This window comes from Cricetulus griseus, chromosome 7, assembly GCF_003668045.3.
Source record: "Cricetulus griseus strain 17A/GY chromosome 7, alternate assembly CriGri-PICRH-1.0, whole genome shotgun sequence".
Classification (NCBI taxonomy): domain Eukaryota; kingdom Metazoa; phylum Chordata; class Mammalia; order Rodentia; family Cricetidae; genus Cricetulus; species Cricetulus griseus.
Window position 1 is genome coordinate 114,325,605 of NC_048600.1, and position 27,435 is coordinate 114,353,039.

Here is a 27,435-nt window from a genome sequence, read left to right on the forward strand (position 1 = left end):
ACGGGGGTGCTTGTCTTACCCTTCATCTACCCATCCAGGGATGGGAAAAGGCTGTGACATCAGAGTCTGTTCTTGAAGGCAGAAAGCAAGAGTGACCTTCCTTCCCCTAAGACCTGGTTCAGTCTCAACAGTCCAGTAATCTCCCCTTTAAATCAGGTGGAAAGATCTCACAGAAAAAGTAATTCTAGTTAAACATTTACAGCTCCCTGGGGCAATGCCACCACTGCAGCTACTGCCAGGGAGCTTTCCAGCGTGAAGTGCCATGTGTCCCCGGGCCCTCACACACTAGCTTGGCTTCAGGAGAGATGACTCATTTTATTACTCTTAACTTGACCCTATCGTTCCCACTTTAGGTTCCAACTCTGCAGACACGCCACACCCTCCCCCTTAACAGTTGGGCCCCTGGGAGGTGAAGGGGTAAACCACAAAGTTTGGGGAAAGGCAAGGTCGCATACCTCTCGAACAAGGAAATAAGAAGGCTGAGTAACTGTACAAATTGCATGTGAAATGAGCAATCCCCCTTTGGCAGTGGCCAAATGCAGAGTCTGTGGCTTCTTGGGCTCAATCACAGTCCGAAGTTTGTAAGCCAGTGATGCTGTGAGATCACCAGGCACCGTTTAACATGTACAGGGGCGCCAGCAGTTTGAAGGTGGTCGGTACAGTTAAGGTCCTGACGCTCTCTCCCTCTCAAGAGCTCGGGCTCGGGCAGCTTTGGCTTCATCTTCCAGCTCATCAAGGAAACGCTCCTGAGCCACTGAATAGAAGGTGTAACCATCTGACAGGGTGGGTTCAGGAAACCACAAAGCATAGAGGCATTCCTTTCTCTTACCACCCTTGTTATTACCCCAAAATTAATGATTCTGGAGTGCCACCCTTTTGCTCCTTTTGAACCCTTAAGTCAATGGTTATTACTAAACCACTCAGAGCAGCGGAGATATAAGATTAGGTATTAACCCCATTTGCTCACACATTAAAGACTACACGTCTCGTTCCTTTTTCCCTAACCCCGTAAGTGGTACAGGCAGGACGGATACAGATAGCTAATACCAGGGCCCCAATGCCCAGGCCGGTCACGATGTTCCGGGTCCGCCGCTGTGGAAGTGTTTTCTGCCACTGGGAAAGTTGCACCTGCCGCATAAACTGCAGTTGCGCAGGGGTCAGTTTGTCCCGCGACGGGTCGATGCGCTGAGCGAACGGGGCATTTCCATCCTTAGCACCCAGAGGGTCACCAGCTCCCGGGGCCGCCATGTTGCTGCTCCGCCTTAAACCACCCAGCCCGGAGCTCGTCGGGAATAGTAATCTTTGACCGCCGCAAGGGACTCTGGGATTTGTAGTCCTCGTGGAGTTTTCTGGGTAGGGACAGGGTCTCTCCGCCTTAGAGGAGGGGCAGGAAAGGCGAGAAGCGGTTGTGTTTTCTGATTGGCTGAGCGCTTCGTGACAGTTGGGGCGCGAAAAACTGTTGACAATTCGAGGCTGTGGTGGGAATTAGGTTTTCCTCAGATTCGAGGCAAGGGCAAACATATTGGAAGCAAAGGAAGAATCCAAGGCGTGGCCGAAGATTCTGGAAATAAGCTAAGGAGGCCAGTTTCTGGGTCCCGTGAACTGTCCCAGGGCTCAGAAAGACCTCTGAATATGGAAGGACCCTTGAAGCCAAGACCAGCTAACTCCAGTGACTTCCAGTTTGGAGCGGTTGCCACAGAGACCATCGAAAATGCTCTGCTTCACTTGGCCCAACAGAATGAGCGAGCAGTGAAGGCGGCTGCAGGCCGGATGGGCAGCTTCAGGGAGACCCGGATCGTGGGTGTGGATACAGTGGGGAGTGGGGTAAAAATGGAGGTCTCGGGACCTTTGTTTTTCACTCGGATTTATCTTGTTAGTAGTCTTTTTTATGCTAGGCCATGGGGCTCGTAAGTGATGACCCAGGCTTACCAGTTACCGGCGCTCTCACTCTTGATTCCTGTCCCTCCTCTCCCCCCCACCTCACTCCCACCCCAAATCCGCGCGTGCCTTTTCTTGTTCTTTTTTGAGACGAGGTTTTACTGTAGAGTCCTGGCCTGGAACTCTCTGTAGCCCAGGCTGGCCTCAAACTCACAAAGATATGCCTGCCTTTGGCTCCCAAGTGCTGGGATTTAAAGCCATATGGCATCATGCAAAGTTTTACTCTTCTTTTTGTAAACATGCTTAGGGTGTTTTTTATTGACATTGCCTGGGACAGAAAGATGAAACAGCAATATAGTCATTGCTCTCAAACTTTGTATGTAGTCTTTGGGTGGGGATATTAAATATACCAACCAGTAGGTACAAGTTGACATGGAGAATACAAGCTATTATGAGAATTTAAAGGAGTGATAAGCTGTGGTCCAGGGGATTGTGACATTTGAAGAACACCTTGAATGAATGGTGACATACTGGTTGAAGAAAAAGGGAATCACATCTCTACCAGAGCAGGGTACCATGGCTAAAGCTTTGGAAGGCAGGAGAGGGGAGAGAGTGGAGGGTACAGTTGTAGCCCAGGTTGGCTAGAGCATGTGGAAAAGCAGTAGAAATTAAGACCTGGAAAGTAGTTTGGAGGCATTCCAAGTAGAATTATGAATGTCAAGGGGAGGACTTTATACTTGGTTTAGCAGGAAAATGGGGAGTTACTAAATTTTTTTATTTCTCATTTAATTTATTGTATATGTGTGTTTTGCCAGCATGTATGTATATGTACCATGTGTATGCTTGGTGCTAGAAACCAGAAGAGGGTGTTAATCCTTTGAAACTGTTGTAAGCCATCTGATGTGGGTGCTGGGATTGAACCCAGGTCCTCTGGAAGGACAGCCAGTGCTCTTAGCCACTGAGCCATCTCTCCAGCATGAAGACACTGAAATGTAAATGAGGAAGCAGTGTGGCTGTAATTTTTGCCTTGGTAAAAATGATTTTGTGTGTATAAAGGATGGACTTGACTGCAGGAGATGAGCTATAGGAGCCATCCAGAGTCAGAATAATAATAGCACGGGTGACAAGAATGTATTTAAGGCCGGGCGTTGGTGGCATACGCCTTTAATCCCAGCACTTGGGAGGCAGAGGCAGGCGGATCTCTGTGAGTTCGAGGCCAGCTTGTTCAGGATAGGCTCCAAAGCTACACAGAGAAACCCTGTCTCAAAAAACAAAAACAAAAAATAAAAAAAGAATGTATTTAAAACATCCCAGAGGCAAAATCTAGAAAGCCAAATTTTCATTTAAGAAATAGGGAAGGTAAAGATGACTGTTAAAGGGTTGAGCCTCAGAGACTGGGGGCATAGTGGTGCCATTAAAAGAAACACACACACACACACACACATACACACACACACACACACACACTTTTTTTTACACACTTTTAAAAAATTGTTTAAAAAGTAAAATAATAATAAAGCAAAACAACAACAACAAAAAAAACCATCAACCAACGGGAGACAGGCAAAGAACCAAACATTTTTGAAGCCAACAGGAGGTTTGGGAAGGGGTGTGGTCAGCATTCTCAGGTGTTTCCAGCGTATCAACAGAAATGAAGGTCGGACGAGGACCGAGTTATTTTACAGTTTGGAAAATTTTCTGACTTTTGTCGTAATCATTTTAGCAAACTGAGAAAAATGGAAGGCAAATTGCAGAAACTTGAGGGAGTAAATGAAGCAGAGGTATCAGGGGTGTAAGTCAAGCATTAAGGAAATTCAGCCATGATGAGATGGCAAGGTGGAGCTGTGTCTCAGAGCCTGAAAGATCTTGTATGTAGTAGTCCATTTGAGCAGGTCTGTTAAGTAGAGGAGGTGAAGACAAGCACAAGGTGTGACCATAGTTCATCCCACCTAACCCAAACTCAGTGTCCTCGAGAAACTAAAAAAAAAAAAAAACAAAAAAACAAAAAAAAAAAAACAAAACAGAAACAACTCCCTGAGTAATCCTAACAAATCCAAAACAAAACCAACAATCTGGGAACACATCCCCTGAACTAGGAAATAAAGCCCACAGTCCAGCAAATAGAAGGACAAAGGTCTGGCCGGTAACATAGTTGTGCTCAGTTCTCCCCCTCGATGGAAATTGTTAGCAGGGCTGTGGTCTTTGTAACAAAGCTTTGTTTATAAATCTACTTGTAATTTGAGTTAGATATATTGCTAAACTGTCATGTGATAGTTTGGGTTTTTTTGTAGGTTAGAAAAATTTTTTTTGAAACTGGGTTCCATGTAGCCCAATCTGGTCTTCCATTTACTATGTAAGTGAAGATGCCCTTGAACTTGTGATCCTCCTGCCTCCCTCCACCTCCTGAAATTAAAGACATCCACTATCATGCCTGATAAACTGTTTTTCTTCTAAGAAAGTCAGATTTTTCTTGGAAGACATATGACAGTTTGATTGTGTGTATACTGCCTGAAGTATAGGGTCCCAACTCCAATTCTTTGCTGATCAATGATAAAAGGTCTGAAGTTTTCTTTACAGAGAACTGACATTTACCCTCATTTCCACCCTCTAATAATATTGCAAGCTAAATAGAATTTTATCTGAGGCTGTTCTTTCAGAAGCATAAAATTTTGCCAAAGTATCTTCCCCTCCCACCCTCTGAATGATTCTTTCTTTCTAAATTGGGCTGTGTTCTCTGAGTTAGGGGATGCTTCTTCAAAACAAGTCACTCCACAGCAACAATAGACATTTACACCACAAACTGGTGGTGGAGAGGTGGTGAGCAGCTGCAAGGTGAATTGTGTTTGTAAAGCAATGGGAGTTCTGCAGAGGGTGGTTACTAAACAAACAGTGTCATAAAGACTATCATAGCTCCAGCAGGGACCTTTCTGTTCCTGCCAACATTCCACTGAAAACAGAATATAAGGGGCTGGAGTTTTTATGCATCCCAAGAGTCTTCCATGAAGCGAGGGGTTCCCAGCTTGAAGTAGAGACCAACTAGGCCACTGGTATATGTTTGTGTGTAATTGACCAAACCTTTTATCAGCTTGAGACTCACAGGAAGGCTCTAGGGTCACAGAGGGAGCTTGGTAAGCCCTTGACCTTGGCACTGAGTCAGCCTCTTTTCCATGCCTCTGATCTGCCTGTTGGCAGCAAAGGAAACTGAGCTCAGCTTTGGTTGGTGCAGTCTCATCTTTCTCACCTCCTGACCCTCTTCTCTCAGTTCCATCACAGCTTTTGCACAATGCCAAGAGTTCACAGAGTGGCTTGGGTTGCACCTTGTGAATTAAGCTCTTCTTTCCTGTTTTGGCAGAGTTTGTGTTTCTCCTGTCTGAACAATGGTGTCTGGAGAAATCTGTGAGCTACCAGGCCGTAGAAATCCTAGAAAGGTAAAGCTTGTGCATAAGGCCTTTGTCCTAGTGCCCCCCAGAATGGCCGGCAGTGTGCCTAGATCTTTACACAGCACTAGTTGCCCCTTACCTAGACGCTGGCTTTTCGCCCTTCTTTGACTTGCAAATGTAGATCTCCCAGGCAGCAGCTGTTAGCCAGCAGGATCAATGGAGCATGTCTACAGCACAGAGTCCCTGGCTTGTGTGATTGCAGTTCTCCATCCTTTTCTTCCCGTGCAGGTTTATGGTGAAGCAGGCAGAGAACATCTGTCAGCAAGCCACAATCCAGCAGAGAAATAAGACGGAACTGCAGAACTGGAGGGCTCTGAAAGAGCAGCTTTTCAACAAGTTTATCCTCCGCCTGGTGTCATGTGTTCAGCTGGCCAGCAAACTGTCTTTCCACTACAAAGTAAGGAGCTGGGTTGGTCATGGGCACCTGAGTGTTAGAAAGAAAGCAGCTCCTCGAAGGTGGCTGTGAGAAACCCACTCATGTGGAAATTCCAGAGTGTAATTATGCTTCCTAGGCATACCTCCTGAACACACACAGTCACACAGAGGCAGTTATTAAATAGCCTTAAGTTCTGTTCCCAAAGTATAATTGCTGGACAGATGCCATCATTCACACAGGTCACCTTTCCTCCCCTTGGACTTATGACAGTTTACATAAGGTACCTGATTACCCACATGGCTATCAACATTAAAGGCAAATGATTACACCTAAAAAGGATCCATGTTTCCACATTACTATCCAGTGCCTGTACGGTAAAATACCTCCCACTCAGCAAATATTTAATGAGTTCCTCCTATGGCTAGATGTTTCAGTAGATACCATGGCTACCACAGTAAAAAATATTGTCTGTGCTCTTAAGGAATCCTTTACCCAATGGGAAAAGGCATAGGTATAAACAAGGTGAAAAGGTGATCTGTTAGTGTAAGCCAAGGGCTAAGAAGGAAGCTCGTCAGTTTGGGGAGTCAAGGAAGTTTATTTAGAGAAAATGAATTACTGAAATTGGTAGTGGCTACCAAGAAAATTGAAGCAAAATTATGGAGGGCAGGGAGAAAGGAAGAGACATAAGGGAAGGGAAATCTGGCGTGTGTAAAGACTTGGAGAAGGGAGGACCTGGGTTTCACCGCAAGTAATCCTGCATGCATAACCTAGTGGGTTACCAGAGAGAAGACAGTGTGGGCTTGAAATGCTTTGTGGATGCTGCTGCTGGGCATATGACCCACATCCTGACATCTTTTCTCTGCTTCTTCTTTTTTTTTCCCCCTCAGATAGTCAGCAACATTACAGTCCTGAACTTCCTCCAGGCTCTTGGTTATATATGCACCAAGGAGGAACTGCTAGAATCAGAGCTGGATGTTTTGAAGTCCCTGAACTTCCAGATAAATCTGCCCACTCCTCTGGCATATGTGGAGATGCTCCTTGAAGTTCTAGGTACTTTATTAAATGTGTCATAGAAAACAAAACAAAAATCAAATCAAATGTGCCCAGGGATGTGGGACAGTTGACACAACCTGCCATGAGGAGCAATAGGAAGGCTGCATGTTTCTGGATGACTGAAGATGTCCCCCCCCCCCCAGCACTTGTCAGGGAAGGCAGCTCAGAGGCCTCAGCACCTGGTTTCTATTTGGATTCATTAGGCACCTTCTTTTCTTTTTTGACACAGGGTTTCTTTGTGTAACAGCCCTGGCTGTCTTGGAACTCTCTTTGTAGACCAGGCTGGCCTCCCAAGAGCTGGGATTAAAGGTGTGCACCACTATGCTGGGCTCATTAGGCATTTTCTTATTGCAGGATCCAAGAGCTGGGTTTATGGAGAAGCATAAGACAAAACAACTCTACTGTAATTATATATATGTATTACAGATGGAGATCTGTCCTTCAAAATTAACCTGGCCAGACACATAACTTTAATACCAACAGTTGGGAGGCAGAGGCAGGTAAGTTTGAGGCCAGCCTGTGTACATAAAGTTCCAAGCCTGCCAGAGCTACACAGGGAAACTGTCTCAAATAAAAGAAAACTGACCTGCTAACACATGTTTCATAGTAGTGTGTATTATGAAGCACGTTAGCAACATAACAGCTTTATGTCCTAAGATTATGACTAGAAAACACAACTTCATGCTGTCTTTCATGCCCATACTCCATGTAGGGTACAATGGCTGTTTGGTCCCAGCCACACAACTACATGCAACTTGTCTGACCCTCCTCGACTTGGTCTATCTTCTGCATGAACCCATCTATGAGAGCCTGTTGAGGGCTTCAATTGAGAATTCTACACCCAGTCAGCTGCAAGGGTAAGAAACTTCTAGGGTAGGCTCTTTCTGGGGTTACGTGGTAGGGGACAGATCATTCGAATATGAGGCGTTTGGGGTCTGGAGCTTGGTGGTTGAGTACTTGCCTAGTAAATTCAGTACCCAGCACCGAGAAACAGCACTGGTTGTTTCTTATTGAATTCCATTATGTGGCTCGAATGCTGATGACTGAACCCAATCAGGAAAACTCTAAAGGTTTTTACTATTAAGAGTAAATAACTTCAAACAATTAACATTGTTTTCTACTTCTTCCTTTGCAATTAGTTAAAATTTGAGAGTGCTGGAATTCTTTTATAGTCACTTGAGGGGGGAAAAGCCTGTCACATGGCTGTAACTTGGACAAAAGTATTTGATTACTGTAAAGTCAGACTGGCAAAGCCTCACAGTTACATTTGTTAGGAAGGTGCATGTTTTAGTCCCAGCTGAGCTTGGGAACAATGGGACAGATCAACTATTACCTGACCACCTTTTTTCTGGGTCTAAAAGTCCAAGACAATCAACATGAACAACTCATGTTTGAAGTTCTACGACCCTAGAATTTAGAATCACATTTCATACTAGTTCCAAAGTTAATATGGTTTTAATTATTCAGGGAAAAGTTTATCTCTGTGAAGGAAGACTTCATGCTGTTGGCAGTTGGAATCATTGCAGCAAGTGCTTTCATCCAAAACCATGATTGCTGGAGCCAGGTATGCACCACTGAGCAGGGCCAGCATGACCAGAATGTGTTTAATAGAAAGCATTCCCTGTCAGTTAAAGGAACACAGAGGACAGCCTGCAGAAGAGAAGTGCCAGGACCCAGGAACCGGATGAACAGTCAAGAAGGGAGGACTGGAAAACTAGAGTAGGATGGGAGTGTCTCCATTTCCTTTCATGAAATGAAATAGAGGCCCAAGTTCAGTGTTCATCTCCCTTTAGAAGTGTGACCCACTATCTTTAACAGAGCGAAACACCTAACTAGGAAGAGTCCATGTCAACACTATCAGGGCAGTGACACTTGGTCATCAACAAACATAACAATCTGGGTTTAATTTTCCCTTTGTGTTGAGAAAAGTGAAAGGCTTGTTAGGCTTGGGAGAATGTTGTGTGCCTGGGTGTTTGTTCACTAAAATGGGGAGATTGTTTAGTAACAGGAATCTGTCTTCTTTCTGAAGGTTGTTGGGCATCTGCAGAGCATCACCGGCATTGCCTCGGAGAGCATTGCTGAGTTCTCTTATGCAATCCTGACTCACAGCGTGGGAACAAACACTCCTGGGCAACAGCAGCCTACTCCCCACAAGGCAGCCAGAGCTCTGAGGACTGCTGCTTCCTCCAACACATGAGTCTGGCTAAACCCCAGACACACAGCCTTCTGACACTGTATTCTCCTTCTCTTTGTTTACTTTCATATTCAGGGTGCAAAAGTTCCAAGTTTCCTTTGAACAGTATTTTGTATTCCAATTTGAGGCACTTTTTTTCTACATCAGAGATAGTTATGGAGGATAAACACGTCCTCTTGTGTTATGGCAAGCTAAAAACATCAAAGAATTGGAGAGAGTTAGATTTTCATTGTTCATTTTTGTTTGACCTTTAATTTTTCCTAATTTAATCTGATTAAAAGGGAACATCAGATATAGAGATAAGTATTACCCAGGGTTTTAAAACAGACTTTTGAATGACCTTGACTGAGTATCTTGGGAGTAGCCTTTCTTCCCTTGCTCCCCTGCAGCTGTTTCTTTGTTTTGTTTTGTTTTTTGCTTTTTTGAGACAGGATCTCTCACTATTTGTCCCTGTCTGACTTGCAACTCACTATACACACCAGGTTGAGTTGGATTCAGAGATCCACTTGCCTCTGCCTTCTGGGATTAAGTATCATCATGCCTGGCTTACTGTTATACTTTATTTTTTAAACTAAAACATGTTTCAACAGAATTTCTACAAAACTGACTGGAACTCAATTCTTCCAGAATGCAAAATACTCAATTCTAAAGAAAAACTTAGCATCCACCCCTTGGTAATTAACAGACCATAGCAAATCCTTTATTACAAATAATTAAATCTCTCCATGTCTCAAACAGTCTCAAACACCGTTTTTGTAATTCTAACAGATAACAGAGTAGGCATTCAGTGCTGGAACTGTGTGAGAAAAGAGTTAGACATCCAGCTTCTGACATGGCGTCCTTTCCCACGTCACCCCACTGTGCACACTAACATCATCTCAGAACTCTTCTGTTTCAGATTTTAAGTGCAGGAAGTTGAGAGAGATAAAATCCAGTGAAAACACATCAATGTCAATTCAACTAACTTAAAAAAAAAAAACAAAGCAAATTTAAATTAGTTGTTTTCAGGGGGAAAAGGGAAAGGAAAGCATGGGGCTGAGTCAGAACTATGGCAAGGGCTGTTTGCTATACACGGTGTTTTGTAGCTCTGGAAACTATCTGTCATAAGATATTTTAAAATAAAGTGGCTTTTGTCTCTTTTGGTATTGTAAACATGTGGTTTAATATTACCCAGATTTAATTTAAAGCATCTTTCCAAACCAAACAAACGTAAAATGTTAAAGGCGACATCCCTCGAGGAACAAGTCACTTGTTATAGAACTGTGAGGACACCCAAGCAAGGCCCCACTTAAGATTTGTCAGCATGAACTTGAGCGCTTTCGTCCATTGCTCCTCAGAGTTAAACTGGGTTTTGATGGAATAGGAGCCACCACTGCCTCCAGTGTCTTCAATCTTGCCTTTCTCCACATCCATCCTGCAGATGGACACAGCAGAGCTCATTAGTAACAGATCCAAGTTAAGTCAGTTCAGGCAAATGGGCAGGGACTTGATCATGAGACCATTCACGTCATTTTATCTAACAGAGAACGCTTGGCGAAGAACCACTGCTAGTGTGGATTTTGGATTTGCTTGAAACCCTAAAATCAAAGGCTGACACAAGAGCCTCATTGTCATTGCAGAGTACAAGGGCAGGACACACACCCAAACAGATGAGAAGTCTGGAGCAGGGGAGGAGTGAAGGCTACAGTACTCTTCACTGTCTGCCTAGGCATCCCTCAACTCAGGAAGCAGTAAGGAAGGCAAAGAAATAAAAATATTAGGGTTTGAGAAACCTCAATTTTACTTCTCTCTTCACTAGGAAGCACAGACTGACCTTTAAAATCATACATCCTCCCTGCCTCAGCCTCCTGAGTGCTAGAATTATAGGTGTACCCCATGTCACTTGTCTCTCAAACTCAGTGTCTTGAACTGGTCTCTATGGTGGGCTGCTAGACTAAAAGAAACATTCTTGTATATTTCCAAAGACTGCAGGAAAAGCCCTTCTATAATGAGGCTGAAAACTTGAGCTCTGTGCCAGGAAAATCCCCACTATCACCCAAGACAATAAATATTGTTTTACTCCAGGGACCAGTGGTCACACTTCGGCTTGCAATATCAATCAGTCCTTGCCTACCAGTGTTGTGTGATTGTGTACTGTTTCCTTTCTTGCCATTTCTAAGATCTGCTTCCATTCACTGGCCCTTTAATTCAGTTTTGTCCCTGCTACTACAAGTTCACTGAGCCCTCAGAAGATACAGGGAGAACTCTCACCTGTATGGAAGACAAAATCGAGTCTCGCCTTTCTCCACCTCTTCTTTGAACTGCTGCACACAGTCCAGAAAAGCTACCATTGCATGGTCGAACTTGTTGTCCCAGAAAAACCGCAATCCCCCAGAACAGTATAATGGCAACTCCTGCCCAAAAAGAGAGAACTGGCTATGGGCATGTTCCCAGGCATTGCCTGCCCTCCAATCACCCCAGCTTTGTCTGCGCTCACCAGAACATGCCCTCTAGCTCACCATGTCTTCTGTAACCCTCAGCAAGCACTAACTCACAGCAGCTTCCCTGCCAATGGAAATCTACTCAACTCAGTATGTTTCCACACTGAACTGCTTGCTCTCCTCTTAATCTGCCCAGACCCCTTCCCAACAGGTTATACAAACCGGAATTTTCTCTACAAACCCCAGAGAGCTAAGTCTGAACAAGATGTTGGCTCCTTACCAGATAGTCTGAGAAAGAAACTGAAAACTGTCAGCTGGCATAGAAACGAAACCTTATTTATTTATTTATTTAAGTGCAAGGTCTGGTGTACTTTAGGCAAATGCTCTATCTCCAAGCTACATCCCTAGCCCCCAAATGAACCCATTTTGTTAGGACAAACAAGAAATCTGTAACTCCCAGAGTACCTTAGATTTGTCTGTCAGAGACTCCAGATATGAATGATTTCCATAGGGAACAAGTCGGTACCTAAAGTGGAGATGCAGAGATATGGCTACAGGACTCCTCCTACAGTGATGATTGCAAAGTTGCAACCCAGTAATCTTCAATCTGCATCTTACCCAAGGACTTATTATTCCCACCTACCTCCAACTCCCTATAGTTGGGAGTCCATGTCTAAAGACTTTACTAAAAAGGTTTCATCTAATGAGCTGTTTGTCAACTAATGTTGACAAACTAATGTTTTAGCTTTGTTTTGTTCTTAAAATGACAGGGTCTCCCTATGTTGGCCAGGTTGACCTTGAACTTTTGATCCTCCTGCCTCAACTTCCCCCAGTACTAGGATTACAGGTGTTCAGCACTGTGCCTGCTGTTTTGGTTTAGAAGGTGTGTATAACTTGAGGCCTATGGGCTGCCCTTGTTCCAGGATAGCTATGAATGAAGCTCAACACATTTGTAGACCACAATATCACATCGTAGTATCAAACTCTGGACACCCTGGTGGGTTTTTAAAAGCAACACTGAAACTTTGGTAGGGAAAAATGAGGTTCTGGAGACTTTTGGGACTGCTGCTGGAGTCATGCAGTTTGATGACTGTTCCATGACATCACAGGCAAGAGCCCTGAGATGAAGGGAAAGCAGTTCACCCACAGGAAATTCAAGGGTTCTTGCCATTGTGGGACAGCACCATGCGGTACAGACAGAGCACATCAAAGACACCCCTCACCCAAGGTGCTATCAAAGAGCTGCATTTTTCTCACCTCTGAAATTTCAGACCCATCTTATTGGCTAGGGCATGGAGCAGCAATACTGTCTGGCCCCAAGCAGCATTGATTTCGTTCCATTCCACAGGAACACTGGGCAAGCGACCTAATCTGAAGTTATTGATTGTGCCAAATTGTCCACTGTGCCTACAGAGAAGGGCAGAAAGGGGCAGGGGAGAAATAGAGAACATAAAACTTTTGAGATTTCCCGTTGTCACCCAAAACCTAGCATAAATCCCTTTCCTTACCTTCAGATGCACATATCTAACTCCCCTGGCTGCCCCAAACCTAAGGCATCACCTCTCCCACTGCTGTTTCCATGTCCAAGCAGAACTGAGAGTCACTGAATATTCTCATGCCCCTCCTCCCAAACAAAACAAACAAACAAAACCCAAAAACCAAAGCCAAACAAACCCATCAGGCTCCACTGAGTCTGCCTCTCACCTCTCTCTTTAGATCTACTTACTTTTACTTTATGTGCATGAATGTTTTGCTTGCGTGTATGAATTTGCACCAATGCATGCCTTTTGGCTTCCCTGAAATTGGGGTTACAGATGGTTGTTAACCATCAGGTGGGTGCTAGAAACTGAACAAGTTCTCTGCAAGAGCACACAACAAGTGCTCTTAACCGCAGCTGAGCCATCTCTCTAGCCCCTCCTACTTGTCTTAAATGACTATTTTCCTCCATCTCAAGGCTGCTCCTCTTTTCCAGTTTAGAGTCCCAGCAACAACAGACGCAAATGCACTTATGTCACTTCCCTCTGCCTTTGGGATGATTCCAAATGACTTAACAGTGGTAATTCTCCAGTTTCCTATCTGGGCACTTGCCCCCTTACACTCAGCCTTCGGTCATATTGAGACGCTTTTGGTTCTTTCAATTTGCCACTCCCTTGCTCCTGTCCTGTTCTCTTTGCCAGAACAAATCCTCCTCTGTAGACATCCATTTTGCCCCTCAGCCATATCAGCCTTCTCCAGGTGAAATATTCCATGCAGCTTCCCCAAACTGGGAAGGTACTCTTTCATGTTCTCACAGCACCCGGGGCCCATTGTCATACTGTCCTATTATTTATGCATTCCTTCTAGGTAATAAGTAACTGGTATACTGTATATTGTTTGCTGTGACACTCCTGGTGCTTAGCACAGTGCTCTCCACACAGTTACTAATGTACTAATAAATACACAAACGAGCCTGATTAATGAATCAGCACCAGGGCTGGGGATGGCTCAGCTGTTAGGGCCACTGGCTGCTCTTCCACAGGACCCAGATTTGATTTCCTACACCTACACTGCGGCTCACAAATTTCTGCTACTCCAGACAACCTCATCTGGCCTCTGTGGGCACTAGGCACACATGTGGTGCAATGACATACATGTAGGCAAGCACCTAGTTACATGAACATAATAAAAAATATTATAAAAGCAGCACTAGGCAGCAGGATGTTGTGGTCAGACATCATCAAACTCCTGTTGGTTTTTGTTTTGGTTTTTTCTAAGATGGAGTTTCTCTGGTAGCCCTAGCTATCCTGAAACTCACTCTGTAGACCAGGCTTGCCTCAAATTCACAGAGACCCGCCTGCCTCTGCTTCCCAAGTGCTGGGGTTAAAGTTGTGAACTACCACTGCCCAGCTAACCACTCTAGAACCTTACTTGTGCGCACTCAAGTGTGCTCACATATACACCTCACATTATACCTGTCCCATTACAAGGAATGACATAACCCTGGCTTAGGTGAAGATGATCTACAGTTCCTCTTCTATGGGGAGTACTTCCCTCGTGTGCCTCCCCAGCACTCATTACCAGATGTGGAAGGTTGCATTAAAGACGTTGGTTTTCTTCAGTTTGTCCAGCTGCATCTGGGCATACCGCATCTGGTTTTCTACGCTCTTCAGCTCATCGTCCAGCTCCAGCTGCTGTCTTTTAAATTCACTGTATTCCCGCTGGTACCTGTGAGCAGCCAAGGGGACCATAAGAGGCTGACCACAGAGGCTACAGTTTCTTTCTCATCATTTTCCTGAAGGGCTTACGCTAGTATAGTTGGAGCTAATTCCATTGCTAATCACATGGCATTGAGTCCTCTCAGAGGAATGTTTTGCCTACAAGGTATAAAAATGTCTCCAATTGCCGGGCAGCAGTAGCACATGCCTTTAACCCCAGCACTCAGGAGGCAGAGGCAGGGTGATCCCTGTGAGTTTGAGGCCAGTATGGTCTACAGAGCAAGTTTCAGGACAGCCAGGACTATTTCAAAGACAAACTGTCTCTTGAAAAAACAAAAGGAAAGTCTCAAATTCCAAATGACCATATTTAAAAATATAGAACTCTTATGAACTATGACAAAAAATTCCTGTTTTTGATTTTTTTCAGAAGTGAAATAATTAAGAGTGGGTCTCTTAGCCAGGTGTGGTGGCGAACACCTTTAATCCCAGCACTCAGGAGGCAGAGGCAGGCAGATCTGTGAGTTTGAGGCCAGCCTGGTCTACAGAGTGAGTTCCAGGATGGCCAAAGCTACTCAGAGAAACCCTGTCTTGAAAAAAACAAAAAGAGTAGGTCTCTCATTACATTTATTTGTGTGTGGGCAGGAGTTGATTCTCTCCCTCCACCATGTGGGTCTCAGGGATTGAACTTGGGTCATCAGGCTTGACCAAAGGCGCTTTAACCCACTGAACCACTTAACTGACCCAAAGTGATGTTTTCAGAGCCCTGGTGCCATCTCTCTACTTAACTAGCAACATTCTTTCTTCACTTATCATGTCAAGTCTTCGTCCATGGCCCTCCCGACACTCCTGGAAACAAGCCCAGAAACAACATGCAGGGTTTGGAGCAGACACCATGCTGACTGACGCTGACCTAATCAGGCATGTTCAGCTGGAAAGCACTCCCTCTCCTGGTGCTAAGGCAGGAAGGCAGAAGAGCAGGGCAAGCACTCACTGAGCTTCCTCCTGATCCAGTCTCTCCGCCTCAGCCTGGACCTTCTCCAGGTTTTCTGCCACTACCTTGCGGTTTTTTTCCACATCTTCTAGCTCCTGGATCAGCCTCTCCTCCTCTAAGGCCAGCTCTTTCAGCTCCCTCTGTAGCTGTTCACTGTCATCCTCATTCATTTGCTCTAGGATTTCCAAACAGCGTCTGCCAAGGACACATACACACACAGTCTGTTGACTAGAGAGCACCTGTTGTCCCACAAGCCTGAGGGGAGCAGTGCTCCTGAGTCCTAAGGGACAAGCAGTCTTCCAGGCCCAGACCCTGGCCCGGGGGGAACTTACTTGTAGTTCTGACATTCGTTTTCAGTGACATTGAGCTGAGTGTCCAGCTGGTCTAACAGAGTATCTGTGCATTCCTCACACAGTGGGTGATCTACATCAGTCTGACCCGACATGATGTCAAAAAGGTCTCCAGTGACCTGGAAGCACAGGACAGTCAGGATAGGGTCTCTCTGGGCTATCTACCCTGTAACAACTACTCAAAATTCTTGACAGTGAAATCAGGCAGACTTGCCTTGAGTCTTCGGCTGAGATTCTCCATGGTGCCACCATCAGATGCCTCCCCGATCAGAGTGAAGCTATTAGCACTCTCTGTAGACATCATCCTGCAGACAGCCCCCCGCCCATGGGCCACATGAGGGAGCAGAGAGGCCTCCTCCACCTACTGCACTGCCAGAGAACTGGCTGAGAGGCCTCAAGGTTCATCCCCACTCCTAGCCTCCTGGACCTCCCAGGGTACCTATCTCCCAAGGGAAGGCCATGCTGGTCTTCCACAGGACAGGTGGTTAGCCTGGAGGGACTGAGGAGGGAGGGGACATCAAAAATTGATATGTATGTTTACAGCAAAAAGGAAGGAGAATCAAGAAAGACCATGTTTTTAATATTACACTTCTTGACAGCAACTTTTTACCTGCTACAGTGATGAGAATTAAGAACCTAAACATTTAACAAGTACGACTAAAAAACTTCTCAAGAACCCATCTCAACTACTCCCTCAACACCCCTCACTTCTTAACACCAGAGGTACTAACCTTTCTCACTATGGAATGGCTATGGGGTGGGGGAGGGGGGACAAGGGTGATGGTCATGCATAAGGGAACATATCTCTCCTACAAGGGCCAAAAGGGCTAGATGATAATTCATCTACATCACCTGCTCCCAAGTCTTAATTCCTAGGTTTAATTAAATTTCCCTTGGCCGTTGGCAAGAAACAGGGGACTGAGGAATACTAAGCACCTGGCTGGGGGGATGAATCTTCGAGAGACACCATCCTGGCGAGTTTCAATAAACGGCTCCTGAGAAAGACATGAGAGAGCATTAGAATTCTGGCAACTTAGAGTGGAATCTATTTCCCCCAGGGCCTGAGAACTACTTGACCTTAGCCTAGATTGATAACCACAAAACTTGATAAACCAGAGAAACTTAAGAAGTGGGTAGTGCCTGGGCTGGGAGATGGCTAAGTAAATACCATTCTTTCTATTCAAGGAGGAGGGCCCAGGTTCAGATCCTCACAGCTGAACAAACAAATAAATGGGGCATGATGGCACATGCCTTTGATTCCAACACTCTGAGAGGCAGAGACAGGCAGGTCTCTGTGAGTTTAAGCCCAACCTTGTCTATACAGCACAAGAGCCAGGGCGATATAGAGACCCAGTCTCTGAAACAAACAAGACCAAACCAAAATGACAAAAAAAAAAAAAAAAAAAAAAAAAAAAAAAAAAAAAAGCCCCACAAACAAACAAAACAAAAACCAAAAAGAAAAACAAACCAAGGGTAAGCAGGTGGTGTACACCGTAATTGCAAAACTGGGAGATCTTCCTACCCTCCCAGGTTTAAGTGGCCAGCCAGCCTAATCTGCAAGCTCCAGGATAGGGTCTAGGCTAAAGACAGTTTTAAATGAGGTGGAGACCCAGACAGGTTTTTTTTTTTTTTTTTTTGGTTTTTTGGGACAGGGTTTCTCTGTGTAGCTTTGGAGCCTATCCTAGCACTCGCTCTGGAGACCAGGCTGGCCTCGAACTCACAGAGATCCGCCTGCCTCTGCCTCCCGAGTGCTGGGATTAAAGGCGTGCGCCACTAACACCCGGCGGGGTTTTATTATTTGTTTGTCTTTCTTTTTCTTCTTTTTTTTCTTGGGGGGGGGAGACTTGGTTTCTTGAGGCAGGGTTTCTCTGTAGCTTTGGAGCCTATCCTGGAACTCACTCTGTAAACCAGGCTGGCCTCAAACTCACAGAGACCCACCTGTCTCTGCCTCCTAAGTGCTGAGATTAAAGGCACCACCGAGCTCAAACACAGTCTCTGTAAATGTGAACTAAGAAAGGTCCACAGCAGACAACTTCAAGTATAATCTGATGATGGCATTCTTTGGTGGGAAACAGCATTTCCTAAGGATACTATACTTTATTTGTGGTGAAATCTGAATTTTCTTAACACTTACCAGTTAGAGAAGCAAACATCCTAAAGCATAGTACAAGGAAAAAGGCAGAAGAGACTGCAATGAAGCACACCACTTCTTATGTTTTTTTTTCCTTCCTTTCTTGTATGTATTTTTTCTTTTTAGAAAGAAAAAAAATTATTTGGTGCACTTTAAAGAAAGCAGTGGGCTTGCCAGGAACAGAACTGCATTCCTATTGTCAACATTTCTATAACTTTTTTTCTGTGTTCAACACTTTATGATATCTCTGGCTTCAGCTCCTGCCTCTTTCTTTTGTTTCTTTGCAGGTTGCCCCTGCTCCTGCATCCTACACTGCCTGCAGAGCCTGTGGCCAGAATTAACAACTCCCAATCCACTTCAGGTTTGCTTTCCCAATGACAGATGGCCAGGTGGATAAATACTCCCTTGTTATTCTGGAAGATAAATCTCAGGGGTGATGCCAACACCCTCTACCAGGTGCTGCTCCCCAGAATGGCACTCTAGGTGCCCACTGGTGTCCAACCACGTCTCCTTCCTAGGCTTCTTTCCCTTCCATCTCCCTTCTGCTTCCTACTAGAGTCCCCGGGATCCGCTCCCAAATAAATACCTTCTACTTAAACAATTCTACTCCCTGCAAAAGAAAGGCCACTTAGAACACCCATCTTTAATGATAAAACTGCCTCTATCATTACTATTATTGCTATCATTGTTTTATTATCATCACTGTGCAGTGCTGGAGACGGAACCCAGGGCCTTGCCCCTGCAAAGCAAGGCCTCAGCTCTATCACTGAACTACACTCCAGCTTGATCACTGACAGCATTAAAATTTTAAAATGACATATATCCTAAAACTATTGATCTGTTACATCTATGATACATATACAACCCACTGTCTAAACAAGATACTCCTGTGAATGGAGAGGAATGGAGACAATAACTATAGAGAATAAAAGACAGGAACCAAGAATGCCCTGGAGCATCCTGAATCCACAGGCCATCCCATTTCTGACCATAGGTATTTACTTTCCAAAATTACATTCACTTATCTATGTGTAGATTTACGCACACGACACAGTGCAAAAGACAACTTGTAGGAGTCATCTGTCTTTCCACTGTGTGGCTTCCAGGGTTTGAAGTTAGATGGTTAGGCTCTGAGTCTAGGTTGCCTGGAAATTTACTACAGTCTTTCTGCTTTAGCATTCCAAGTACCTGGAATTGCAGGCATAAGCCACTATGCTGGTCTATACTTATATTTCTTAGCCCATTTTAAACATATTTATTTATTTACTGGTGTATGTGTGTGTGTGCATGCCCAAACTCAGGTGGTCAGGATGAGTGGTGACAAGCACCTCTACCCACTGAACCATCTTGCTGGCCTTATAAACCGCCCCCCTTTTTTTTATTCCCAAGACAGGGTTTCTTCATATAGCCCTGGCTGTCCTAGAACTTGCTCTGGAGACCAGGCTGGACTCAAAGAGATCCGCCTGCCTCTGCCTCCAGAGAGCTGAGATTAAAGGCATGCACCACCACTGCCCGGCTATAATTCTATTTTTTAATTCAGTAACCCTGTCCCTTGGGGTACACTTTGGTACCTCCAATGATCTACAATGGGACTGACCATGAGCAACTTTCTTTTTTCTTCTTCTGCAGTGCTGGGAATTGAATCTAGGAACTTGCACCTGCTGGGCAAGCACATCCCACAGCTATAACCTCAGTCCTCAACTTTCTTTCTTTTTCTTGTTTGTTTTTAGAGGTAGGGTCTTGGGATCAAACCTGCTATAAACACAAAAAAGAACTTGAAATGCTGATCCTTCTGCCTCCAGGCCCACTTTAATGTGATACTGGGGACCGAAAAACAGGGCTTAATGTGTGGCAGGCCAGCTCTGTACTAACTGAACGACTTTCCCAGCCCCTAGTTTTGTTTTCTTTTTGATATACATATCTCAGGCTGGTTTGAAAATCACCTTAGAGCCCAGGCTGGCCTCAAATCTGTGACCCTCAGGGCCTCAGCCTCCCAAGTGCTAGGATTACAGGTGGGCAACACTGTCTGGCTGGAATATCTCTTATTAACCACTCTTTATTATTAACCCCCAAAGTCTGTGGGCCCCAAATATTCTGCAGAAGTCCCAGTCTATACTCTGGTGTTTCCATGTCAGCCTCCCATATAGCATATTGTGAGGAGGATGGGGAGAGGGTGCTTCTTTTACCTCTCCCGAGTGAGCCTCTTCCTCCTGGGTCTCTCCTGGTTTCGCCTGGGCTGTGGTAAGTAATGGAGCTAAGGGCAAGGAAAATCCTGAGTCAGAACAGTCTTATCAATGCAGGAGAGCTTCCCACAGCCTGGGAAAAGAACCCAAAATAGCCTCATGACCAGCCCCAACCCTACCACAGTCTCACTTTCTAGACAGGGTCTTGCTGTGTAACTCAGGAGGCAGAGGCAAGACAGTATGAGTTTGAAGCCAGCCAATGGCTACACAGTGAGACTGTCTAAAAATAACAAATAAAAATAATGGCCTCTTCAGCCATCAGGTATTCATGTGATGGAGAGATATACATGTAAGCAAAACTCCCATACACGTAAATAATAGTAACAATGAAGAAAAATAAACAAACATATAGAGATACTAATACCAGGTCCCGAGCTTGTTTAAACTCTCTATTCACCTCTCTCACCCCTCCCCACCCCCGCCGAGACAGCCCTAGCTGTCCTGGTACTATCTCCTGGCCTCGAACTAACAGAGATTCATCTGGCTCTGCCTCCCCAGTGTTGGGATTAGAGTGCCACCACAGCCAGGCCCGCTCTCACTTCCTAGGGCTTTTTAAGACTCGCCTACACTTAGGTGGGCCTCAGGAAAGTTCAAGCCACATGACCTCTCTAAACCTGAGTTCTTCACTTGTAAAAAGATGCAACCATGGCACTTCTCTGTTCTTTTTATGTTTGGAAACAGGGCCTCATTTTGTAGCCCAAGCTGTCCTGGAACTTGAGGCAGCACCCGCTTCAGCCCCTTGATCGTGGCAATGGTGGATGTGAGCCGCCACGCCTGGTTTCTACGGGGATTGTTACAGGGACTAACTGAAACAATAAGTGGAATGAATGTACCTGGCACCCTGTAAGTCCTCCAAGAAATTCTGTTTGTTATATGTGGATATTCCTCCACTCTGGAGACAATGTCAGAACTTTAGATCCCTGATGAGGACACCAGAAACCAGAGACTGCCGCCGCAAGACCAACGTCTCTGAAGTTCCTGCTCTCTTGCCCACCCTCTTCCCGCCGGTCCTGCTGACCTGTAAGTTCCTGGATGGTGACCCGGTCCAGGATCTTGAAGCTCGTGTCCAGCTTGAGAGGCTGGCTGCAGCGCTGGCACACGAAGCTCACCTGCATGGTGCTGCTGGACGCCTTAGACCCCTCCATGCCTGCGGCAGCGGAGAAAGACGACGTTAACAAGTATCGGCGCCCCTGAACCTCGGGCCCGAGGCCACCCGCTGCCCTGGTGGTGGAGGCGGAGAGGAAAACCCCGGTCCGCGCCTTTCCCTCTCGGGAGGGGGACACCCAGAGGACCTGCTTCCGGGCAGCGGCAGGCTAAGGCGGTTAGGACTCCCGGGCGGGGGAAGGGGCCATTCAAGTGGCTGTCAGGGCTCCTAGGCCTCTTTCTAAGGTCTCCTTTCACTCCCCGGAGCTCTTCACCTCAGGACCCCAGAGCCTGGCGCCCAGGCTCGCTCTACCGCGGAGGCACGGTGGCCTCGATTCCGCCCCGGAGCAACACCTCCAGAGTTCCCATCGCCCGGTCTTCAGCTACTTCCCGGTCGGCTAGCTGAAGACTTCCGCCCGGGACCAGACGTGACGTTTTGACGGCTGCTGACGCAAGGACCAGATTCCTGCTTACCCGGCTCGGCGCGCCCTCCAGCGGCTGAGCCGGGAAGCGCAGCATGCGCCGGCTGGGGCGCTGAAGCCCATGGTCTCTTCTGTTTTAGAGGGGAGGGATGGGGATTTACATCTGTTACTTCCAAGTGGAGCCACTTCTATTATTCCTTCGGTGTCAGTCTTTAAAGTGTCTCTTTTGTTTGTTTGTTTTCCGAGATAGGGTTTCTCTGTGTAACAACTCTGGCTGCCCTGGAACTAACTCTGTAGACCAGGCTGGCCTCGAATTTACAGACACCCACCTGCTTCTGCCTCCCCAGTGCTGGGATTGAAGGCATGTACCACCACCGCCCGGCTTGCAAGTGGGTTTTTCTTTTTAATAATTATTAATTAGGAAATGTTCAGCACTTTCAGATTTGGGGACGTCTTATATAACTTTAAAGCTAAATTATTTGGGGGCAGGAACTGAGATGTGGCCCATTGGTAGACCCCATAAGACCCTCCTATCCTCTACAGAGACACATGTACTCACACTCATTTTTGAATTGGTGCAGGAATAGATGAGTCAATGAACGAGAACAGAGTTTAAAAATACACAGGAAGCCGGGAGGTGGTGGTGCATGCCTTTAATTGCAGCACTCGGAGGCAGAGGCAGTGCACCGCCACCACCTAGCCTCAACTGGTGTTTCTTGAAGACCTAGTATGTGCCCATCACTATTTTAGATCTGGGAGGACCCAGTAGTAAACTGCTCTAATAATTTACATTTTAGAGGGGGAGACTGGACAATACACGTATAAGCAAGATCACTTCAGACAATGGTAGGTATAACAGGTTGAATGTTCTCTGCCTAGAAGACACTGAATGTGGTTTGGAAATCATATCTGTGCACTGGATTGAGTTTTAGTGAGTGCATCAGGTTGAGCCCTGTAGTGGTTGAACAAGAATGGCCCCCAGAGGCTCATATATTTGAATGCTTAGTCATTAGGGAGTGGCACTACTTGAGAAGGATTAGGAGGTGTGGCTTTGATGGAGTAGGTGTGCCACTAGGGCTAGGCTTTGATGTTTCAAAAGCCCAAGTCAGTCCCAGTATCTCCCTCTTCCTGCTGCCTTGGGATCCAGATGTGGAACTCTCAGCTACTTCTCCAGCGCCGTGTCTGCCTGCATGCTGCCATACTCTCCACCATGAGGACAGTGGACTAAACCTCTGAAACGGTGAGCCAGTCCCCCTGAAATGATTTATTTTATGTGAATTGCTGTGGTCATGGTGTCTCTTCACAGCAACCGGACACTGACTAACACAATCCCTAATCCAATATGGAAGTTCTCCGAAGCTAGATGTTTCCCTTCAGCCTTCAGAGGGAGCACTGATCCTGCTGGAACCCTTGTTTTGGACTTATGGCCACCACAAGTATGAGACAGTAAGTTTCTGTCTTTCTAGGCTATCTGGCTGGTGGTACTTGGTGCAGCAGTCCTAGCAAATGGATAGACCAAGTATTGGGTATATAAAATAAGACGTGATGGGAATAAGTGGAGGGAGGGGCAAGTGGAACAGTGTCCACAGAGACAGTCAGGGGGGCTCTGTTGCCTGGGAGACCATCTAACTAGCGTGAAGGGAAGAGATAGGACATTTTGGCACACGTTTAGAATCCCTGAACCTGAGGGGCAAAAGCAGAAGGAGTGCTCTAAGTCTCAGGCCAGCCTGGGCTACATAGCAAGCTCTAGGTTACTCCAGACTACTCAACAAGATCTGTCTCAGAAACAAATGAACAAACAAACAAAAAACCAAAATACTATCTACTTAAAGATGGACTACAAGGAGGGAGAGACTTGGGATGCAGAGGCAGGAGCCTCATGAATTCCAGATAGCCTGCGCTATATCAAGACCCTATCCTGTGCTCTCCAAATGTGTTTATCCATCCTCCATTGAAGGGCATTTGGTAGCTTCTCCTTAGCTTAAGGATTCAGGCATTATGCTGGCCTGCCCCTGTCACCTGGCCGAATGCACTCAGGCAGTACCCTGGACAGCCCAGGGTTCCGTGGCTGCCACGTCACTACATAGTCTGCATGCAGGTGCAAAGGACCCTTTAAAAGAAACACCCTCACCCACTTCTGCTCTTTCCTGCTGTTCCTCTCTCTGTCTCTGTGTCTCTTTACCTCGTTTCCCTTTCCTTCCCCCTCCCTTCCCTTTCTAATAAAACTTCTCACTAAGCTGTCTGCCTGGCATGTTTGTCCCTCGTCCACCATGGAATGCTCCAAGCCCCATGCACTTTATTGTAACAGTTAGGGCTATTGTAAATAGCTTTGCTATGAACATTCTTGTTTGTGTCTTTGGGTGAGTATATTTTGGGAGTATGTTCCTAGAACAGAGATTTCTGGGCCATAGATATGTATATTTAGCTTTAATAGATACAGTCGTTTCCAAGGATAGTCTGGGACTTGCTATGTAGTTCAGGATAACCTTGGACTTACCATCCCCTATCTCAGTCTCTCCCAAGTTTATTACATAAATTACAGCTGTACTTAGTATATTAAAAGATGTTTACAGGATCTCTGTGAGTTCGAGACCAGGCTGGTCTACAAAGAGCTAGATCCAGGACAGGCTCCATTTGTAGACCAGCCTGGTCTCGAACTCACAGAGATCTGCCTGCCTCTGCCTCCCAAATGTTGGGACTAAAGGCCTGCGCCACCAACGCCTGGCATGTGTGTGTTATTTTAGTTAAGGTTACTATTGCAGTGATGAAGCACCATGACTTGAAGAGGAAATGGTTTATTTCACTCACAGTTCCATATAAGATCATCAAAAACAGTGGGATCAGGAACACAAACAAGTCAGGAACCTGGGGGCAGGAGTGCTGCTTACTGGCTTTCTCAACCTGCTCTCATAGAACCCAGGGCTACCACCCCAAGAGTAGCCCCAACCACAATGGGCTGAGTCCTCCCATGTTGCAGGATATTTGATCACACTGTGAACCCCAAAATTGCATTATTTACTGGAAAAACCTGTTTCTAGTTGTGGTGTGGTGGGGCTCAGCCCTAGCATACTTTTTTTTTTTTTTTTTTTTTTTTTAGTTCTTTGAGACAGGGTTCCTCTGTGGCTTTGGAGCATGTCCTGGAACTTGCTGTATAGACCAGGCACCAGGCTGACCTTGAACTCATAGAGATCCACCTGCCTCTACCTCCCACTTGTTGGGTCTAAAGGCATGCTCCACCACCATCCAGCTTGAGATGATAGTTCATCAAACAGCTTGGTCATTCAGTCCAAACTAATTTCTAAAGACTAACAAATGTCTTTCATTTTTTGATCAGGCATGAAAAAAAATGAAAGTAAAAAATTATAATATTTTTTCAAAGATAATTTACCAAAGCCACACTTACCTTACTGGCATGAAATGAAAAATGTGTTCTCTTAAACCACATGTTTTAATTCCATGTTAGAGTGTAGATTGCCATGTGGTCCACACCATTTTGGACATCAGCTTTTGGGTTTTCTTCTTAAATAAAAAGGATATTTTTATTGTTTGGCATTAAAAACACAGATAAGAGATTTAAAATGTTTTAAGTGAACTCAAAAGTTTACTACAGTTCAAACTTGTTTTCTAAATCTCTAAAAGTTGAGGTGATTTGGAGACAAGATAAAATATTTGAGCTGGGGGTTGGGGTTGGGGGTGTAGGAACGGCCAATACTGAGGAAGGAACCACAGAATCAGCACAGCACTATTAGCTACAAGATAAACAACTAGGAAAGCCAAGAGAAAATCTCTATCTGCTCCAATTCACAGTGCGGGTGCAATGTATAGCTATATGGTCATCAAAATGGAAAATTCTTACTGGCAGATAACTGGCAAAGATATCTGATCATGAATGGAAATGGCAAAACCTAGCAAAATTTAGCAAAGACATCAAATTTTATGTATTTCATACAAAATGTCTGAAAATAATGAAGTAGTCAACAAATTGGCATCATGTTTAATAAAGACTAGAATATTCAAATTTTTTCCAGGGAATAAATCAATAACAAATCAGCAAGAATGATAGATTACACATTTAAAAAAATGGAAAGTTTACCCCTAAAACTAAAAATAAGGGGAAATGGGAAACCCTATGAGAATAACTATTATAAGGAATCCATAGCCAGGCGGTGGTTCACACCTTGACCCCAGCACTGGGAAGGCATACACCTTTAATCCCAACAGTTGGAAAGGAGAGGCAGGCAAATAAGAATTACAGTGATTTAAATTTAAAAGCCACTTCCAAAAGACAGACTGAAATTCAAAGTGAATGCCCTTTGTGATCTAAAAATAAATACACTTAAACCTTGAATTTATATATAAAGAGAAAGGGGAGTATAGGTATACTTATCTACACATAACTAAGGTATATTTAGTTTCAAAATTTCAAAAGAATTTTTAAATTGAAAGATAATACTTTTTCTGTTGCCAAAAAAAAAAAAAAAAACATTATGCCCTAGGAAAGATATAACCTACTAGAAAAGGAATCCCCCAGATTTTGGGTTGGAGCAGGCTTTTGCTTTTATCTTTCCAGGAGAATGAAAACATCCAAGTAAGGAATCTAGAGACCCCTGGGCAAGTGAAACTTCTGAAGAAAAATAATGGATCATCAAGAGACAATGTCCCAAGAAAAATAGTCAATTGGACAAGTGGTTTCACCCACCTCCGGCTGACAGGCCTGAAATGCCTGCTCAGAGCCCCAGGCTAGTGCCTTCCAGGTTCTGTGCAAATTGTGGACACCTTTGGCTTGACTGCTGTGTTCTACTGAAGGGACCAGCTCCCCATTTCGGCAGCCATAACAGCCGAACATGTGCTTGTCTGACCTTGTCTTAATCACTAGGAAGTCAGATGCCTGCCTCGTGGCAAGGAACCAATCAGAAGTTAGGTGGTGGTGCTATGCTTTACGACTCTGGGTATGCTTTACGGGCAAGCGCTCAGCAACCACCCTGGGAGGGCCTATGGGCCATAACAACCAGTTAACCAATCAACACAGGGAAAACCCTCCAAGCCTGGAGGCACACCAATCCTGAGCCTGTGCGTACCCCTAGACACTCCCCTTATGCTGCCCTATAAGATCTCTATGCAGCCGGTTCAAGTTGTCTTTCCTAGCCATCCGCCATGGTGGATGGATGGAAGGCCCGAGCTAACATGGGGTTAGCTCATTAAACAACTATAATAAAGCCTTGTGCTGTTTGCATCAAGCTTTCGACTCTGCCCTGTGATTGGGGTGGCTGCAGTCCTGGGCTAAGATCCTGGAGGCCTGAGCTTTCTGGGGGTCTTAAACTACCTAGCCAGGATTGCTACTAAATGACAACCACCACCCAAAGATCAGCTTCGAACTACAAACTGCTCAGGACATGTAAATCTCTGAGTTCATATGAGACTGACATGTACATTTTACAGAACTTTGAACTCACAAATAGTTACTCCTAAAAGTGCCAAATACAACCAGGCTGGACACTGTGGAAAGCGTGGCAGGAATAGCTTCATTATTGTAAATAGGTTTACTGTGTTAGAGTTAAAACCTTTCCTTCTTATTTAGTCTATTTGATCACACTGTGAAG

The 27,435-nt window shown here is 45.2% G+C and overlaps 3 protein-coding genes and 1 long non-coding RNA gene across 7 annotated transcripts; 2 read left to right on the forward strand and 2 right to left on the reverse strand.

Moving 5' to 3' along the window:
• Positions 1–295: 295 nt before the first annotated feature.
• Positions 296–1,280, reverse strand: LOC100761465 (cytochrome c oxidase assembly factor 3 homolog, mitochondrial). The gene is made up of 2 exons (XM_027428085.2): positions 1,035–1,280; positions 296–775 (listed from the first exon to the last, which is right to left on the reverse strand). The coding sequence occupies exons 1-2, from the start codon at positions 1,246–1,248 to the stop codon at positions 663–665; spliced, it is 327 nt and encodes a 108-aa protein (XP_027283886.1). The 5' UTR covers positions 1,249–1,280; the 3' UTR covers positions 296–662.
• On the forward strand, positions 1,281–10,093 carry Cntd1 (cyclin N-terminal domain containing 1). The gene is made up of 7 exons (XM_027428072.2): positions 1,281–1,801; positions 5,231–5,306; positions 5,547–5,715; positions 6,582–6,744; positions 7,460–7,604; positions 8,215–8,311; positions 8,777–10,093. The coding sequence occupies exons 1-7, from the start codon at positions 1,633–1,635 to the stop codon at positions 8,942–8,944; spliced, it is 987 nt and encodes a 328-aa protein (XP_027283873.1). The 5' UTR covers positions 1,281–1,632; the 3' UTR covers positions 8,945–10,093.
• Becn1 (beclin 1) lies at positions 9,620–21,843 on the reverse strand. 4 transcript variants are annotated; one of them, XM_027428065.2, is made up of 12 exons: positions 21,689–21,843; positions 21,289–21,417; positions 20,214–20,281; positions 16,833–16,891; positions 16,111–16,201; positions 15,879–16,015; positions 15,547–15,741; positions 14,419–14,565; positions 12,619–12,768; positions 11,827–11,887; positions 11,192–11,334; positions 9,620–10,355 (listed from the first exon to the last, which is right to left on the reverse strand). In XM_027428065.2, exons 2-12 carry the CDS (start codon positions 21,413–21,415, stop codon positions 10,187–10,189), a joined length of 1,347 nt encoding a protein of 448 aa, XP_027283866.1. In that variant the 5' UTR covers positions 21,416–21,417; positions 21,689–21,843; the 3' UTR covers positions 9,620–10,186. The 4 variants fall into 4 exon arrangements, with proteins under 4 accessions (XP_027283866.1, XP_035304112.1, XP_035304113.1 ...); XM_035448221.1 differs by having other exon boundaries at positions 11,827–11,926; XM_035448222.1 differs by having other exon boundaries at positions 11,827–11,926; positions 21,563–21,705.
• On the forward strand, positions 21,827–26,751 carry LOC103160893. The gene is made up of 3 exons (XR_003487419.2): positions 21,827–22,681; positions 23,142–23,281; positions 26,406–26,751. It is a non-coding gene; the product is annotated as an uncharacterized LOC103160893 (long non-coding RNA).
• The last annotated feature ends 684 nt before the right edge of the window (positions 26,752–27,435 follow it).